Raw genomic sequence first — 19,538 nt, forward strand, 5'->3', positions numbered from 1 at the left:
TGGAATGAGAAAGTGGAATCGATTACTATTAGAAGTCAGAGTTTTCTGGTTGCTCGGTTTTGTAAACACGTGATGCCGGTTACACGCTTCGTGAGCTTTTCTTGTTATTTGTTTTGCTCTGATTTCCTTTTTGATCGGTGAAGTCGATTTGTGAGGTGGGAAATGAGTTGGTATTTGAACTTTATAACTATCTACTAATAAGGGGATTGTTGGATTAATGGCATGTATAGAGTTAGGGCCTACAAACCCAAAGTAACCACTAGAAGCAAGAATTTCAGGTCAGATCTTATAATATAACTAGCTGACCCGGCCACGCGTTGCTGTGGCTAAAGTTTTTGTTATATTACATTATAGTAAACAATCTAAGAGGAACAATAAGAGAACATCAGTCACGGAGTCCACTATGCTTTTTCACACAGATGGAATTTGTAAAAAAATATGGTGATCTCCTTATTTGACTTTCTACTACTATAACCCTTTAGTACAATGAAATTATTTACGAACAAAGACGAAAATGTTGATGTTGGTATACAAATTCACTGGATTGAGATTTGAAGGGGAAGTACGTTGAACACAATTAATTACAATGTTCTTACACTTGATATTAAGCAGAAATCAATAGGTACAAAATAAAAATTTATCAGATTTATTATTTCCATTTAATTTTATAACAAATATAAGTATATTACAGTATAATACAGTAAATAACATGTGACGCTTAAACTCATGAATGAGGTAGGCAAGGCAGACAGTCTTAAACTTTTAAACATTAATATCTATTTTTTTGAATTATAAATACTTTCAATTTCAATTTAATTTAACACCAATCGGTGCACAATGTTTTTGGTTAACCTGTCTTTAGCTAACACAAATAGATTCGACGGTTTCCCAACACGTGAACACGCAACATATAGTTGCCCATGAGAAAAACATGGATTTTCCAAATCTAAACCACAAATGGACATTGTTTGACCTTGAGATTTATTTATAGACATGGCGAAAGCAAAACGAATTGGAAACTGTAGCCTTTTGAAGGGTATGGTAGAATCTGATGGTATCATCGGAATACGTGGCAGCAGGACCACTTTTCCTTTAAACTTCCCAGCCAAAATGGTTGCTTCAAGAATGTTTCCGGTGATCTTTTTGATGACCAAACGCGTACCGTTACAGAATTGAGGTGGATTCAAATTACGGAGGAGAATAATAGGGGAACCAATCTTTAATCGAAGATTATGTGGTGGCATTCCAGGGTTATCTAATGAATTTAAAAATTCAATCGGAAAATTTACACTTTCATTTTCATCAACAACAGTATCGATTGATTTAAAAGACATCAGATCACCTGGTAGCAACTGTTGTATCTGGAAGTTAATTTCGTCAACATCAACGTTTTTGGCTGCCAAAATCGCCCGTTGACTAAGCCATTCATGATTCAAATAGTTATTCTGTATATCCGGGAAAATACTCTGAATCAATTCATTTTTATCCTGAACAACAGTGCAAAAACTGTCTGGTAGTTTAATGCATTGCGTATTTGGTTGCAGTTCTATTTTACCGTTCCCAATATCTAGTAGTTGTTCGGAAAATATTTGTGCTGATGGATCATTTTGCAATTGCACTCGCATATTTATGGTCAATAGAAGTGTTTCAACACTTCGCCATAAGAATGATTGTTTCAAACATGCATTAACCTCATCCGCGAAAGTAGAGCGAGGTATAACCGGTAAGGTCTGCCGGAAGTCACCAGACAAAAGTAAGATAGCACCACCGAAAAGTTAATTATTGCTGTTTAAATCTTGCATAGTTCTGTTTAATGCTTCAAGTGAATATTTGTGTGCCATTGTGCACTCATCCCAAATTATTATAGAACTCTTCCGCAACACTGCAGCTATTCCACTATTCTTTTTGATTTTACACATTGCATCTGGTTTATTATGAACGTCCAATGGCAGCTTGAATGTTGAATGTGCAGTTCGCCCACCATCCAGTAAAGTAGCCGCAATGCCTGACGATGCTACTGCTAATGCGATTTTTTGTTGCGACCGTATTTTGGCAAGAATCAACGATATTAAAAATGTCTTACCGGTTCCACCGGGTGCATCCAAGAAAAAAAAACCGCCTTGTTCATTATAATATGAATTCAATTTACACTTCAGTCTAAGTAACACGTGGCCGGCTATGCTAACACCAAAAATTTAAAAAGTGGAAATAATTGAATTATACGGTATTTCGTTCACTACAAAATAAATTTAATTAATTTTATAGCGTCAACAACACGTGGTAATTATGCTATTAAAATATAGCTTATATGACACGTTCGTAGATTTACCATAGCAGCGCCATCTATTGATTACTTACTCAACCCAGTCGAAAAGTATCGACATCTGTTAGAATCATTTGGAGTTAACAGATAATTGTGACTGTCAAATAATAACAGACAAATAATTAGCAATAAATTAAAATTGCGACTATAATTTGAGATTTAAACTATCCTATCTCTCAAGTTGGATCGAACTGCACATGGTGTGCGAATTTTATTATAATCGGTTAAGTGGTTTAGGAGTCCATTGAGGACAAACATTGTGACACGAGATTTATATATATTAAGATAGATTCATCTCCCTGCAGAGAATAGAACATAAGGGGAAGATACTTCAATCAATTTTGACAAAGATTCGAAAGTCGGAATACCGGAAGCTGGCGCTTCGGGTATAAAGGTTTTGCAAATCTTATGTAAAAAACTTTCGTATATGGTTAAAAACCGAAAATATATCTTCATATTTTTTCATTTTTTACCAGATACCCAAATGGCCATATTCTGTGAAAAAAAAATTGCACCCTCCATTCACATGAATAGGGAGGTCTCTTAAACTTCACACAAAATGGCGCCACTTGCTGTATGTAAAGGGAACAAAAGACCCCGTGCTCTCACCAATCGGTCCAGCCGTTTCCGGTGTGACAGACAGACAGACAGAGAGCTCCTCAACTCTTCGATCTCCACCCAATCTCCACCCCGATCTCCACCGCCTAAAATGGCAAAATACAAAACGCAGGAAAGCACGTTAAATGCAACGGGAGAAGGTGCGTTTCGAAGGAGCAATTCGGCCAGAGAACAAAGCCCTGACCCGGAGGAGCTACCTTTCAAGCAGCTTGGAGCAAAAATAATTGATCTGTTCAAGTTCATCAAGGACAAGCGCAACGTCCACCAAGCTATTAAAATATGGCGAGAGCGATTAGGGTCCTCTATAATAGGTCGCAGGAGGAGGAAAGAGGTCCCAAGGAAAAGTCGAAACCCGCCATTTCAGCAGCCAAGTGACACCGAACCGTAGTGTTAGCGACCTGCCAGCAATGAAAAGAATTAGCCTAAGAGCCAAAAAAAAATACACAAGCAGTTCCAAAGAACGGGAATAAAAGCACGGAAGGTAAAGAGCCTGTGCCCTAAGCGTCAACAACCGAAGGGAAACCTAAAGGAAACGAAAATGGTGGATGGACGTAGGTCGTTAATAAAAAGGCGGAGCACAACGCAAAAGGACGTATTCAATCGTCAAAAGCACTGGTTATCTCCACTAAGGGAAATTTGTCTTACGCGGCGATTTTAATAAAGAGGAAATCGTAGCCCAAATTAAAAGATCTGGGTCGAAATATCAGCAAGATCCGAAGAACCCAGAAAGGCAATCTCATGTTTGAGCTAAAAAAATCCAGCTTAGGGAAAACCGATGGCTTTCGCACCCAAGTGAAGAACTGTGAATGTTCGGGCCCAAAACCATGAGATCTACATACATTGCAAGGATCTGGACGAAGAGACATCCAGAGAAGAGAAATATGCACTGCCATAAAAGAATAATTCAAGATGGAGAAACTGGAAGAAGGATCCACAGTAAGCTTGAGAAAAGCCTGTGGTAATACTCAAACGACTAAAATGCGACAACCAGTGGAGGCAGGGCAGAAATTATTGTCGGCCGGAACGGCTCCAATTGGATGGGTTGTCTGCCGCCGGCGTGAGCAGGTTTCATTAAAGGGGTGCCTCATGTTTGGACACTTTGCAATGCCATGCACCAGCGGCATTAATCGATCCGATCGATACAGTGTGGGGAAAAAGGACATATTGCCAAGGAGTGCAATAGGGACTCCAAATGCCCATTGCGTGAAGGACAGGAAGGAAGAAATAACCGGCATATCGCAGAAGTGGTAAATGCCCGGAATTCAGAAAGGCGTTGATTGCAATAAAAAAAATAAGGTTTATTCAAATAAACCTCAATTATTGCAGGGTCGTTCAGGACTTACTTGAGTAAACCATTTATGAATCTTAGATGGAAATTGCCATCATAAATGAAGCCTACAGAAACCATGACGGTGGTGTATGGGCCACAGATTTGACTGATGGAGCTGCGATATGAGCATGCGGTCGCCAAGCTATACAAAGATCCATGAGTTAGTCGGCCAGTGGTTTCATGTGGGCGAAAATAAGCGGTGTGTACCTGTTCAGCTGCTACGCCCCACCCAGTCTTACATTATTTGAATTTGAAGACATCTTAGACAACTTCGTTCTTGATGCAAGGGGACGAAGTCCAAAGGTGATTACACCGCTTGGGCCCTCGAGTGGGGAAGCAGGGAAAGTAGCATAATGAGCCGAAGTCCATTAGAGGCTTTTGTACAGCTGGGTTTAATTTTAGCCAATGAAGGTGATGGGAGCAAAGACGGTCTTCCTCAATCGTTGGCCTGGCTTTTGTCAGCCCTGCACTAGTACGTTAGCGAGGACTACACCAGCAGCGATCACCAGGCAATCATCTTTGAACTGAGGAGAAAGTCACAGACCTGGGAAACATGATACCTAAAGCCGAGAAGGGCATCAGGCTGGTCTGTAAAAGCATTGGACGAGGGATGCTTCTTGGAAGTACGACTAGGCCAACTTACTAAAACAGATGGTCCCACGGAGAAAGTTCTCCATGTCACACAATGCATCGCCAAGGCGTGTGACACATCCATGTCTAGGAAGTGTTCATTCACCAGTAGAAGACCCAATTACTGATGGAATAGTGAATTGGCTAGATTCGATCAGCTTGCCACCGAGCCAGATCAAGAACAAAAGGAGCATAATTATAAGGTAGTCCGCAAAAACCTCAATATTGTCATTCATCGTAGTAAGGCTTAAGGCGCTCTGCTCGGAAGCGGATATAAATCCGTAGGGAACGTCTATAGAATTGTTTTTGGATGGTCATCCTCACAGATCACGCGCCCTGTTCTCTTGTTGAAAATCATCCAGGGGTTATTTCCATACCGAACGGAGCCCTTAAGTTCGTCGTAAAATCTAGGCCGGACATGCTCGCTGAATTGTTCGAAGCGTGCATGTCCGGGGGATTCCCTGTAGCATGGAAGCGGCAGAAGCCTCCAAGTGGACCATCCTCTTGCAGACCCATATGTCTTCTAGACACTATGGGGAAAATGTTAGAGCGAGTAATTTACAGTAGATTACTCCCGATCGTCGAAAGCCAGGGAGACCTCTCAGATCGGCAATATGGGTTCCGTAAAGCCAGATCAACCATTGATGCCATCAAAGTGGTTACTGGCTTAGCCGAAAATGCAATTCACGGAAGGGGCAGTACCAGCAAATATTGCGTGGTGATGACGCTTGACGTGAAGAATGCATTTATTTCGGCGTACCTGGTTACGATTGGTGTTCTCACCTACCTCGCAGCTACCTGCGCTACCTGCGAGTACGGACGCTCTAGTATGACACCGATGGTGGACCCAAGGAGTAGGTTGTCTCCGCGAGTGTCCCACAGGGCTCCAAACTCGGCTCACTACTTTGGAACACCATATACAATGATGTACTTAGCTTCCCGGGTCCGAAGGAGGCCACGGTGGTGGGTTATCCGATGATGTAGCATTGGTTGCAGTCGCAAAATAACAAGAGGATGCTGAGTTACACTCTTGGGAAACAATCAGTGCTGTTAAGGCTTGGTTAGAGAGCGCTGCACTGGCATTTGCGGAGAAAAAAACAGAAGCATTTAGCACAAAGCCCCGGAAGCGAAATTACACCCGAATTAGAATCGGCAATCACATTATCATTTCCAAGCCGACCATCAAATACTTGGGAGTCATGATAGATGCAAAGATAAGTTTTGAACAACAAATGCAATTTGCTTGTGAGACGGGATCCCCGATGAGTATGACCCTGGCAAGAATAATGCCGAAGGTGGGAGGGCCCCGGTATACTTGTAGGTTACTTGTTTTCAGGGGGGGGAGTTCGATCTTGCTTAATGCCACCCAAATTTGGGGAAATGCATTTCGCATATCATGTACTGCTCATAAACTAAATGCGGTCAATAGGAGGACAGCCCTAAGGGTGTGTTCTGCCTTCAGAACCGTCTCAGGCGAGGCTGCATTCGTTATCTCCGGAATAATGCCAATTAACATCTTGGCGGATGAGATGACGAATATATACAATCTGAAGTCAGTCTAATAGTACAGCACAGTACAGTTCCCTAGGCGACTAAAGACTCCTTTGGCGGTGGAAGATGAATTGGAAACTCTGAACTGCACACTTTTAGAGCACTATAAAGAGGCTTGTCTTATTTCCCGGGGCCAAAGCTGTAAAACGGTTCCTTCGTGGAACCGGGAAGTGCAAAAACTCAGGAAATCAACCAGGCGACTTCTGAACCGTGCTTGCAAAAGTAATAAGAACGAAGACTGGTTAAATTTCAGGTACTCATAGCGTGAATATAAGAGGCTTGTAAGGTGTTCGAAATTCGACTCCTTTAGAGTGTACTGTGAGGAACTGGGAGGCGAAAGGGAGACTTCAAGGTTGTGCAGAGTCCTCAAAACGGGATGAATCGGCCAAGTTGGTCTCTCTTAGAACACCTAACGGTACTTTCATGAGCTGGACTGGTGGAGCGCCACATTCGTGGAAATGCACTTAGGTCGCACCCACTTAAAAAAAACCAACATGTTTACCAGCGTGGAAAGTACTGTGAGTCTGCCCGTCATTCTTTGGTTACAAAGATAGAGGATGCAACTTTTAACGGTGAGTACGCAATGTGGATGTTCGTTGAAATTGAAGGGGCTTTTGACTGTGCGCCTTTGCAAAAACTTTATAATACCGGCAGAGCGCATGGTGTTGATGATACTTTAATTAAGTGGATCCATGCTATGCTAAGGCAGAGAATGCTATGCGCTGAGGTGGGTGTCGATTGCTATCTGAGGAGGTCTGCTTTCGCCACTTCTGTGGGGTATGCTGATCAACTCACTACTATGTGAATTGCAAAATTTGCCAATACACGCTCAAGCTTATGCTGATAACGTGGCTGTGCTTGCTGTTCGGGATTTTGGAGCAGTGTGTAGAAATTTACAACGTGCCGTTGATTTGAATGACAGTTGGTACCTCAGACATGGCCTTTCAGTTAATCCAAATAAAACCACAACCATATTATTCACAAAAAGGAGAAAACTGGATGGACTTTGCCTCCCTTTTCCTGTCAGAGCCGAACATGCGCACCGTAAAGTTTATCCTGTTGAAAAGCAGGAGGACTTGCAGAAGTATTGTAGGCATTCTGACAGGCCATAATTGACTAGCTGAGGATATGTTCAGAATAGGAATTATTCCTCCTCCCTCCTGTAATGAGGAAGCGGAATCTACGGAGCATTTCCTGTTTGAATGCCCCGCCTATGGACGCATCAGGCATCAGATCTTGGGTGCCGATGTTCTCCAGTTGCGAAGGGTAGCATCACATCCACTAACGGAAATCCTACGGTACGTTAACTAATCCGGAATATTCCGTTAGATAAGGGCGGCAAGTACAATGGGTCAGCCACGCGGGAAAGGGTCCGTGGACACACAGGCAGATTCCTACCATCCATCAAGCAAGGCTGGAGAGACAACATGGGGAGACTAATTATAATCTCACCCAATTTCTGACGGACCATGGGAGATATAGCCAGTACCTCTACAGGTTTGAATTGGACGATTCGGCCAATTGTCCGAATTGCGAGGGAGTCCCAGAGCACGTATTCTTCCAGTGTCCGAGATTCAGAAACGAGAGGAGAAATCTAGAGGAAACTTTAGGTGAAGCACTCATACCAGAAAATGCGGTGAGGACAATGCTAACATCGCAGAAGGATTGGGATGCGATCAACTGAATGATCGTATCAATCCAGGGCAAATTGCGCAAAACCAAAGAGGTGAGGAAGGTGCGGTTACGAACGCCGCGCATAAAAGAGCGGAGAAATAGCTAAAGTGACCTAACTCCTCCTCCTGGTACAATAATTTATGGTGGTTCCGCGGGGCAGAGGAGGAGTGGAGGGGTGGTTTTAGTGGGTAAAAATGCCAACTCAGGCCACAGTGTTTTGAAGATTTCCACCTCCTTACAAAAAAAACCGACAAACAGACGTCGACTCGGTTCTAATAAGGTTTTGTTTCATACAAAACCTTAAAATTGCAAGTACCAATTTCCGTTCTGCATTTATGTAGTGTTGACGGTACCAACTTTCGGCACATAATGTAAGAGCTTCAACCAAAAAAAGCATCTTCTATTCTTTATAGTTCGTAAGGGGAAATGCTGTCGAGAAAAAACCTTTCCCACAATGAAAGTGTACTTACAATTTTCTGCTTTTACGATTTAGAAAACATCGTCCCGGAAAGGCCTGTCAAGAAAGAAAAACTACATTAATCTCAATTATATGTACTTGGATGCGTTTTTGTTGAATAATTATTAGTAATTATAATTATTGACTAAGCTATGGAAAATTTCCCAATAACCCAAGATATTTTTTTATAATTAGTCATTAAGCATTCATTACTTATTCATAGAACCAAATTAAGAAACATGACCAGCCGTGGTTATTTGCGGTCCAGTAAAAATGACCGGCGAATCCACTTAAAGAAAACCACGACAAAGCGCGTAGGTACAGTATCTGCATTTTTTGCCTTTAAATTTCCAAAATTCTTTATGTTTCACTTTCTTATGGTGTTCGCGTGTACATTCTCTTGGAGAAAAATGTTTATTGACCATCAGCGGTTACCACCTTCGCTGAATTTCATAATTTTGTCAGAGTGTGTAATTGAATTAAAACTTTCACCTACGCTCGTCGTACGGTGCATGGATATATTCATATATTTGAATAGTGGCCAGCACAATGCATATATTTTTTTGATTAACATTTTAATTCGTTGCGCTGTCTTGCAATACCATTTTCGCAGTTGGTATTGTGGGTCATACATGAGTGAATTTATTTAGGAAATGTTTTGATGTAGGAAATTATTGTTTTGAATAATTTCACGGAATTATATGCTAAGATTAGCATTTAATCCCTGCAAATGCCATGTCGGTTAAAATTTTATTATAAGAAATAGTCTCCCATCAGGGAAAGTTAACATAGTTTCCAAGTAGGTGCTTTCTTTTTACTTCATAAGCGATACATCAGCAAATGTAGTGATAGTAAGCCGAATTCCAAATGGCCTATTAGTTTAATTAATAATTTTTCGGAAGTTCCCAAGGAGGCTACAGCAGCAAGAAAGAACCGAAGAAGAGAGGATGTTTCTTAGATCCTTACGGTATAAGAGTACAAACAACGAGGAGAGACTTTCCTTCAGACTAGTACCATGTTATCCATCCATCTCGTTCCTTTCTGCCATTAGCATCTAGATTCGATGTGTTATGTTTAAATTTTCATCCCTTTCCACAGAAGGATGACTGACGGTTTCGTCCAGGGCAGCTCATCACTGTCTCACCTCTGCCCTGGGAGCAGCGTGACCGAAAGTGGCGACAGGTGGCAATGACTCCATTTACACATTTACATGAGTAAGAATTATATTGAAATGAAATCCGCAGTATGTTCAGACCTAAACTAGGGCAATGTGAATTTTTTGATGATGATGCAGGAAGTCCTGTGTCCACATCGACTTGATGACGGACCGAACCACTTGGGAAGCAACTTCCTTTCACTCTTGTGGTCCACGAACCCATCGATGCTCCAATTACTGGTTCAGGTCCCGGCAAGAGAGAAACGGAAATCTATTTTCCTAATGGTATCCAAAATTTCATTTCCCTTTAAGCCACAATAACTAGATACCCAACATAGTTGTATTGATGATCGATTTAATCCAGATATAAAAAATTTAAAGAAGCTTCGTACTCTTGACCGTTTTTTGTAGTGATGAAAAGACTATTCAACGCCCTCAAGGCTGTTTGTTCCAAAGAAACTTCTTATCTAAAATAACTTTTAGATATGGTTCTGAGTGTTGGTCGACTATAAAAGATAATGAACAGCGTCTCACGGTAATGAAGACGAAGATGTTGCGTTGAACCAGTGACGTAACACGCCATGGTCACATCCTTAATTAAATATCCGCAATCTATACGGGGTCGTGGGAAAATTGCGAGAGATGTCTTCGATGGTATGGTCATGTAAGCCATGTTAACAAAAATTCACTTGCCAAGGTTGGTCTAAACATAGAAGTCGATGGTAAGCAGTCAGAAGGCCAATCGAAATAACGGTGACTTGATACGTTGGATGGAGACTCAAAAGCCTTGCGACTGCATCCAGATCAGGCGGTTTACAGAACCAAATGGCACAACCCATCACGACAAACCGACCTCGCTTGCGAACGGGATAAAGGCTAGAGAAAAAGTAGAGACAATGAAACATTACCTACACCAGACGTTCTGATGTAGCGTTGCATTCAAGACAGTTCGGAGACTCACTGAACGGAAAGGGATTGCAGTCAAATCAGGGTAATAATCTTGGACGAGCGCAATGCTGACCACATTGCCTCGTATGGAGTACTGTTATCCTTTAGTGTACTGTAGTGGATTGTTGCGCCAATGATTATTATTATTAAAGGAGGCCCACTTCTCGTTTTATCCAAAAAGTAAACGCCTATTCCAGAACTCTGCATTATATACCTTCCTAGTTTTCTCTGCGCTAGAGGCTAACTTTATATTTCATATCAAACATATGTATTAAGGCCCAATAATCACAAAGCATTATAAGAACTTCTTCTTCCAATATCTCTTCTAATACTTTGTGCCAATGAAGTCCGCTATTTTCTTATCGATCTGAATAAATTTGCCTATGATCTGCTTTCCTAGAAGAGCTATGTATATATCCAAAGGTTGCTAATTGAATAGAGCATCTAAAGCTGTGCCGGAAGGCGTATTCATGGCGTCTGTAATACCCAAACGTACAAACCTAATGATCACAAGGCAGTGGTCCGGCTGAAAGCGTATAAGCTCAAATGACTCACTTGATTTTTGGAATAAATCCCAGATATTTGATTTCTTCGCAAAACTACAGATTTATCTGACAGTTCCCCCTATTTATATATAAAATGGAAACCGAAAATGACTTCCATTGGAACAACCTTTCGATGCTTCTGTCACCAGGGAGCGATGAGAATTTATTTCGGCTTTTAATAGTCTCTGAGCTAACCTAATATAGATCATTTTGACGAAAATATTACAGATGCCAAGATCTCTGGCGCCATCAAAAAGTTTTGGAATGTTTACATGCACTCCCGTCTCGTAAACGCCTTACAAATGTATGTCCTAAATCTTGAAAAATAAGAACAGCACACTCACACACAGGACTCTCCATGCTGATAAGTATGTTGGTTTTCGTTTAGCGTTCTGGGGTCCTTGAATAGACTATCTGGCTTTCTAAGGTAATCTAGCTATGCCAGCTCTTCCCATTTAGGAGCTTTACACATCTTTGAAGTCTTACTTCCGCCTTTTAGGTGGTCTAAAGAGGCCTCAGTTCCAAGTTTTGAGAAGCCCCTTATATTGACGTTGGGGCTCCTGTAGTGTATGCAGTTTGCAGTACTAGGCTATCACAAATCTAATAGCAGAAAATTGTAAGTAAACAAAATTTTTGGAGATGATTCTAACAGGTAGGATTTAACCTATAGCACCTCAACGGGTAGGAACCCACAGATGATCTAACAATATTTGCTTAATTTTCTACACACGGACCTATGAAGCCCATTGAAAACATCGCAATTTGGTATATTTTTGCGGATTAAAGCCCGTAATCCTTCTTCATTATAACGATGTAGTTCTTGATTTAATTTGATCTTTCCAGGAAAATGTCGAATATCATATGGTTGGTGCCACTGAACAAACCCAGACTTCAGTCCGATTCAAACAACAAGCTGAAACCCTCTACATCTTTGAATTTATCATTCCTGGCGCTCATGCATTTTACTCCTCGACATCTTAGATCTATGCTCTGGTTCTATTCAAAAGGCCCATGGATGATGTCAACGGCCTTCCTACGCAGGCTGTGGATCCAACATCACGAGTGTTTCGTTTACAATAGTGAACTTAGGCCGGTTGCCGGAACTTATCGCTGGTATTGTCTGCTGAGAGCCTTAATTATTAAATTTTGACTTCGGTTCACTATCTAGTATTTTTGTCATCAGGAACTTCCATTTGCCATCCTTAGAAGAAACTCCCATGATAACAGCCGAAAACGAGGCTCTGATTTGCATTCACTTTTCAGTTAATATGCCTATGGGAGGGACCATTTCTATTGTGATTCTCGCTGAAGTGATCACTAATGGGGAGGGTTCTGTCTTTTGCATTGGAAGGCAACCACTATTTGCACCGTTTATGATCCTTAAGTGCTTATGAATCAGTTGGTCCTGGTTTTAAATGCTGGATAGACATATTTGGAATTCTCAAAATCCCGGATCCTTATTACCGGCGTTTCCCGATTTTGCACTGCAACTGTTTGACGCCCTCGATGTACTGTGTCTTAGAAAGGTTATGAAGATCATGATAAACTGCCAGACTGAGAACTTTGGTCCAATTTATTTTTGGTATGGTTATTCCTTTTTTCTTATCCAAATGCAGAGTATATGGGCAAGATCCATAACTCGTTTAGAACATCAAATTATATGGAGATTTTACCTCAATGCAGCACATTTTGCTGGTCTGATAGCAATCATCAGTTTCTCTGGAATGCACCTCTTATGTAAATCACTCCTGATAAACTCACTGTTGATGCCGGAGCAACTTCTTTGTCAGGCAGACTTTTGAGGTGTTATTCCATACGTACCCGTATTATTCAGCGGCTGTTTTTTTAAAAAGCGAACATCACGCAAATCCCCCTCAAATATCGTACTCAACGTGCGTGCAATTCATCTAGACTTCAAGATCCATCCCTGTCTGGCATTTCCCAGTTATTTGATTGCCAAAACATGTAGATTAACGCTGGAATTGCAGGGTAATGCAAAAAGGAATTTCGCGGAATGACCGTTAAGCCCAAAGCTTTACTCCATTAGATGATTGCCGATACGTTTGGTTTTTGTTCGAAGGTGCGGCCTGTGTTGGCATGAATGGTGGTTAACTATTTCATTCACAAGAAGTGGAACTTCCAAACTTCCAATGGGATACAGAAGGGAATTAATAAAAAATGCTGAACGGTACGCGATCTTTGGAAGCAGCTCGGGTTGGATTTAGGAGACACGTATCTTCTGCTTCTACGAATAGAACCGATGGCAAGTGTGATCATTGAACTATTGTATCCTTTGAGGTCGCACCGTTTTGTATAGATAGCAAAATTAATAAGTGCTAGGAATGAATGCCGATCATGCGCTAAAGAAGATAACAAATGGTCTCCTCAATACTATTTATGCGATAGAATTATAAAATGTAGTCCATAACAGACAATCTTCTTTCTATTCTAATTAGTTTGGACAGGGTGTTTCAACTTGGAACTTCATCGTTTATAGCATTGCGTTACCCTTTAAAAATGCTCCCCAAATCCAAAATGTAGTCTGATCTAAGGTTGACCACAATTAAATCTATTGTAAGTATAATGTTGAAATCCTAAATTTCTAAAATATTGCAACACTAAAATTAATATTCATCTGTAATCACAAAAGGACGAGAAACTGCTGAGGCGGTATAGAAGCTTCTCGTTCTTTTGTGAAGATATCCCGACAAAATGACGATTTCACATATATGACACTCACCCGCAGTACCGTCAACTTTAATAAATCCTATGTAATTTTCATCATGTAGAGCTGGCCTAACATCCACAAAAGTCATCCCAACTCCTCCTTCCACCCAAACCTTAACTTCTGCTAATCATTCAATCAAATTAGTCAAAGTGGGTGCCAATTTCCTATCAACTCTAATGATTTATTCAAAAGTTCACTTTCGATTTCATCTCAAATCACCAAGTGATCGGCCAACTAGAGAAAGAATAGTCCAACTTGGCAAACCACTAACGCTGAAATATGTGGATTTAAGCGTGGTAACGGAACGAGTACAATGTTTAAAGCCACATAATAGGAAACAGTAACAGCTTCTTGTTGACGTAAAAGAAATTATTGAATTGGGAGTTGATGAAGTTATAATGTGATTTCGTAATCAGATATTTTTGGAACATTCAATTAGGAAGAGAAAAATGATTGCGAATATTTAGATGTTTCTAAGAAGCCACCTACGCATCTACACGTTGGTATGTCGCTGGAGAGAGAAAATGTGCTTGAACAGATATTATTTCGTTATTCAATAGTAGATTGAAGGGTGCTTGAAGTTCTGTATTTATATTTGTTTTTATTTATCGTTTGTTGTGTAGCAATTTGAAGATTTATTTCAAATTTCTTTTAAGTCGATTATGTAACTTTTCCACCGGTAGCCAGTTTTGAATTTGTATTGGAAAATGTTTCAGTATCGACCTTATCCCGCAATTCCTCTCCAATCGCCAAGTTTTATCCAATACAGCAGAGCAAAGAAAGTTAGATATACCGAGATCTAAAGGACTAAAGTCCTATCGAAAAAACTAGTCAGAAAATTCGCTATATTAGATGGCACGTCATGGAGGGACAGGAGGCTTGAGGAGGGAGGAGTGAGGCTTATGGAAGCAAAATTGATATATTTGGCCTAGTCAATTTTCATGTCATAGTGTCATGGGACCAGTATCTACTTACCCTCAAGGAAATGCATTACGAAAAAGCTTGTACCTGGGAACGGTCCTAAAAGAGATGAAAAAAAAATCATCTCCACGCTGAGGTCAAAATTGAATATATCATAAATCCTGTTTTTTACAATTTAATGACACAGGCTCGGGGGCAGGTTTCGTCAGTGTATTCCAGGTGGAAGTACTGGCGATATTGGAAATCTGTCGATGGCTGGAGCGAGATTCGAGCCCCAAGCATAACATAGCCATGCTGACCGACAGCCAAGCGGCCATCAAGGCCTTGTACTCAGCGACAACATCTTCCAGGCTGGTGGGGCAGCGCAAAGACGCGCTCAACCGTCTGGGCGGCAAGCTCAAGGTCACCGTCTCCTGGCTTCCGGGGTTAGGAACATAGAGGGGAATGAACGGGCTGACGGATTGGCCAGGCGAGCAATTCAAGGCAGGGGGGGAGGCATTCAAGATTGCGGCAGTCTGCACGGGGCATTGACCCAGGCTCGTCATAACCTAAAATTCGCATTGCCGAAGGTGCACTTTCTCTGCGATTGCCCAGCTCCAGCTAGAGTCGTGCTACGGACACTGGGTAAACCATTCTTTGGGGGCCTCAGAGAGATTTCTAGCTGCAGAGTGGGAGAGCTGCTTTCCTTCGTGAATGCTGCGGGCTGGCTCTGAAGATCCAAGCCTCCCTGCTCCCATAACAGCAGTAACGGTCTTAGGAGTTTGTGACATCAAAACGGTGCACCAAAGCGCTACTTGGGCTCCTCGGAGCGGCCACTGATACCTACCTACCTAGGGAAAGTAGGAATCCGGGACAAACAAAATCTTTAAAAAAATCCTGAACTATGCGAAAGGAATAAAATGCCGGCAATGGAAATGTAGAGATCCATTGTATGTCGCTAGAACATGGGGCATTACAAGAAGCATTTCTATATATTAAGGATACAGCGGAAACCTGATAGGTCACCCTTCTATAACTTCAGAAACAAGAAGATGTTTGAAGTCAGGATTTGTCCGTCGTGAATATTCCCCCTCTAAATTGAAGCAATTGAGTATCGAATCAGTCAGTTTTGTGTTCGTAACAATGCTGATTTCAATTTTAAGAGAATCCGACCAAAGGTGGCAAATATTTGACAATAACTTGTAGTTCTAGAGAAGCTTACCCACATTTCGCAACGCAGAGGCACACAAGCGTATGTGACCAAGCACTATAGTCGGGCTGGTCGTTAATGTGGGCGGGTCAAAATGGTCAAAGTTTGCTAATTATTTGACAGTGAATGGACAGCTCTGTCCTAATGGTTAACAACTTAAAGGGTCTGCATAATTCACTTGTTCCCTCCTGCTTCTCGAGCATATCGTCAAAGAATAGAAGTTTCCCATTGTCCTCTCTTTTTATTGTACATCTAATTTTTCCTTGGACATGGTACCAAATATTAAACATATCGTCAACATATCGGAAATACTTTGCTCACTTTTATCGGTGAGAAGGAGGAATTTCCCTTTAAAATTTTCAATGTTGATCTGAACCAGTAGACTTGGTGAGCACAGTGCACGTGATTTTAAAGTTTGCCTAAAGAAAAGGAGAGAGCGCTGTTAGCGGTAACTCCGCTTTATGAAGCCGAATTAGTGTTCTTATGATCCGGATGGTTTCTTTCAAGAGCATCTTTTTAAAGAAGCTTGCCACATCCTGCTCTCAAAAATTCTCTGGTTTCAACTTAATTTTCTTCTGAACTTCTTAGAATTTTTAAAGAGCATTTCCTTCTCTTAAAAATTTTCGAAGTTCCGTTGATAATATGTTAGAAATCTCATATAGCAGAAGTAGCACAGGCGTTACCGCTCTTAACATGCTCGATGCCACTTGTAAATAGAGCCATTTCAAGTCAATTTGTGGATCTACAAAAACTACGTTCCTAAACTCCTGCAATTTATAATATCCTAACTTTGTCCACTGTAGACTATAGAAGGAGTTACGGGATACTTCCAAGTAAAGTAAATCAAGTAAGTAAATCAGCCATTTTATTGACGTAGATCTCTTTTTATTGGATTACAGTTGCTTCTCGTTTATCACCCTTCATAAAAGCAATGAAGTCATTCTTTTTAGACCTGGTCTCTACCTCAGTCAAATGAGTGTCAGGTGGGGATGATTTACTGGTAATTTACACCATTTCATGACGGATTTCAAAGAGTCGGTTGTTGGTTTATTGACGTGAAATAAGTCCGTGAAGGATAGTCCACACGTTTTAAAGCGCGACAACCACGGTTACAGAAGGGTGTCAAGACTACACAGCAATATTCCAGAATGTTTCTGACAAGAGAGAGATTTGACTTTGAAGATATTTTCCTTTATTCCTGTATTTCGCGGATCAACTGTCCCCTTCTTCAGTCATTCATCTTCTATTCCTGTAGTTATTACATATATCTTAATAATGCTTATTTCCAGTTTTTCATAAAAGTTTCACCAAGGTAAAAAAATTGTTGCCCATGTCCTTCTTTAGTCTTTTTTCCAGGGGAGTTTCCGAAATGGGGAAACTCTCGTTGGAGTCTACCTTCCTAGCATCGTTCATTTCTTTCAAAATATTGGTATTGTCCAACGGCAATGGTGTCCTTGCAGCCGCGGACTTTATGTGCGGGTTGTCTCTAATCACTCTGGTGTGGACTAGCCGTTCTGTTTGCCCTACATAAATCATCTCGCAATCTGGGCAGGAAATCTTATAAATACGGCTTTTTTCGGTACACTGATTTGAATCCTTGACTGATTGTATCCGGTACCTCAGAAGAATTCACGCTTATGTAGATGCCTTTTGATATTCTACGTCAGACCAGAATAGGTTAATACTACCCACTGCCTCGGTTCAGTATTTGGCTCCTGGAGGAGTGTCGAGAGTTGTTACCTTGAGCCCGGCGTATTTTCTTTTTGATCCGATCTCCAATGAAGCTCCTGTTAATTCCAATTTTCTTGACTTTGTCCAGGATGTGGTTCCTTTTCTTTTTTCGTTTTTACGTCGAAGGATACAAGCATTTCATCACTTTGTATCCACCCGGCCTCGTTGAGTCTGGCAATGACTTCCTTGCTGTTTTCCACTGCCCGTTTTCGTATTTTAAGGTCTAAACTTTTGACTTCTTCCAGGAGCCGCTTCGCAATATTTTGGGGCGGCGAATTCGTTGTAGTTGTTATTATCTCTCCGACCTCTTCGCCTTCCTTATGTATTCTGATTTTAGACAAAGATAGGTTCGGTATTCTCAGTTCGGCTGCTTTTTTAATGATGGGTTGGTATTCTCCACTCTTTTTTCCCTTCTGACAAGGGAGTTGAAAAGTGTTAATGACGGCTGAATTGAGGTATAATATTCCGAAAGTTTTTAACGCAAAGAGGTTATAACAGTGGTAAGTTGAACTTGCTAGTAAGTAGTTTTCACTAATGTCAGTACATTCACTAAGAATATAACCCCTGATTATATGGCAGGGCAAAATTTTGCCAGAACCTAAACCGCTCCTCTTTTGACGGCAAATAAATAAAAAAAATTAATTTCTTTCTAAAACCAGATACATTATTTTATTGGTATATAAGCATTTCGAGCACCAGATGTACCCTTTCTCAGTACATAATCTAAAACAGCGAATTCCAGGAAATTATAGCAGCCACAAACTCGCCCACACAAAATATCGCGAAGTATCTGGTGGAAAAACCGTCACGAATAGAGAGGATTTCATCAAGAAACTGGAAGAAGTGCAATTCACGACACCGGACGTGTCTCCAAGCATTCTTGTGAAAGAGGCACTTTTTTATCTAGAGGAATAACTAGTAAGAAAAAATCCGACATCGTTGACATAGAAACGAGAATCCGGGATGCTCACGAAACTTGCGGGGATATACATGACAGAGAAACAGAGAGAGAGAGCTACCTGACTTTTAGAAGGAAGTTCCATAAAGGTAACAGAAGGGTTGCAACGGGAACCTTTTTGAGTAACATATTCATGGATAGGACTGAGACTGATCTACATTCGAAAGGCCGGCTCCTTTAAATCTGGAGATGTCGGAGGTCCTGAATAAGGTACTGGAGAACATAAGATTTGCAATGGAAATAAGAGGTGATGGAGAACTTCTGTCTCTAGTTTTAAGGATCATTAGAAGGAACAGAGGATCTCTTTGATATTTATAGAAACTCAACACACACACAGAACGATTCTGGAAAAATTGAACCGCTCCCATTCACGTAAAATGGCCGCCTTTCCAATCAATGATCTTCAAAATGTTCACCGTGCTCGTCAGTGCTGAAAGATTTAATAAAGAGAAGGAGTATATCATCGACGCCGAAGTAAAGAACGGCTTCCAACCATCGACTATTCAAAGTCTCATGGGGAGAAAGCGAAACTGCAAGAAATACGGACACTGACATCCCTCGCCAATAGTTTGGAAGGGAAAAGAAGAATAGGGTTCACACAATCAACGGTTTCGTCTAAGTTTAAAAGAATGATGAAAGGTTTGAACATCGGCATTGTGCCATCGAGTATGATGCACCAACTCAAAAGCAGGTTAGGAGCCCCCGATGATTGCAAATTAAAGCAATCCAGCGCTATATACAATCGGAGCTTTTGAGAGACTGTACATAATTCTATAGAG

General features: G+C 41.1%; 2 protein-coding genes across 3 annotated transcripts in view; both read right to left on the minus strand.

Annotated features, from left to right (window-relative positions):
- LOC119650776 (probable serine/threonine-protein kinase DDB_G0282963) overlaps window positions 1–19,538 on the minus strand; it is a 220,328-nt gene that overhangs the window by 70,433 nt on the left and 130,357 nt on the right. For both annotated transcript variants that reach the window (XM_038053884.1, XM_038053883.1), the window contains one exon: window positions 8,597–8,640. The gene's annotated coding sequence lies outside the window, so the exon portion shown is untranslated. The remainder of the gene's footprint in view (window positions 1–8,596; window positions 8,641–19,538) is intronic.
- On the minus strand, window positions 813–1,625 carry LOC119652168 (ATP-dependent DNA helicase pif1-like). Its single transcript, XM_038056114.1, has 2 exons — window positions 1,343–1,625; window positions 813–1,255 (listed from the first exon to the last, which is right to left on the minus strand). The coding sequence occupies exons 1-2, from the start codon at window positions 1,623–1,625 to the stop codon at window positions 813–815; spliced, it is 726 nt and encodes a 241-aa protein (XP_037912042.1).

The sequence above is a fragment of the Hermetia illucens genome, chromosome 3 (assembly GCF_905115235.1).
Source record: "Hermetia illucens chromosome 3, iHerIll2.2.curated.20191125, whole genome shotgun sequence".
In the NCBI taxonomy this organism is placed as follows: domain Eukaryota; kingdom Metazoa; phylum Arthropoda; class Insecta; order Diptera; family Stratiomyidae; genus Hermetia; species Hermetia illucens.

What these genes read in the sequence shown, in the direction of transcription:
- LOC119652168 (XM_038056114.1), bottom strand. Translation starts at nt 1,625, where the DNA reads ATGCGAGTGCAATTGCAAAATGATCCATCAGCACAAATATTTTCCGAA. An exon ending in GATACAACAGTTGCTACCAG is followed by an intron (nt 1,256 to 1,342) that starts GTGATCTGATGT and finishes TAAATTCATTAG; the next exon opens with ATAACCCTGGAATGCCACCA.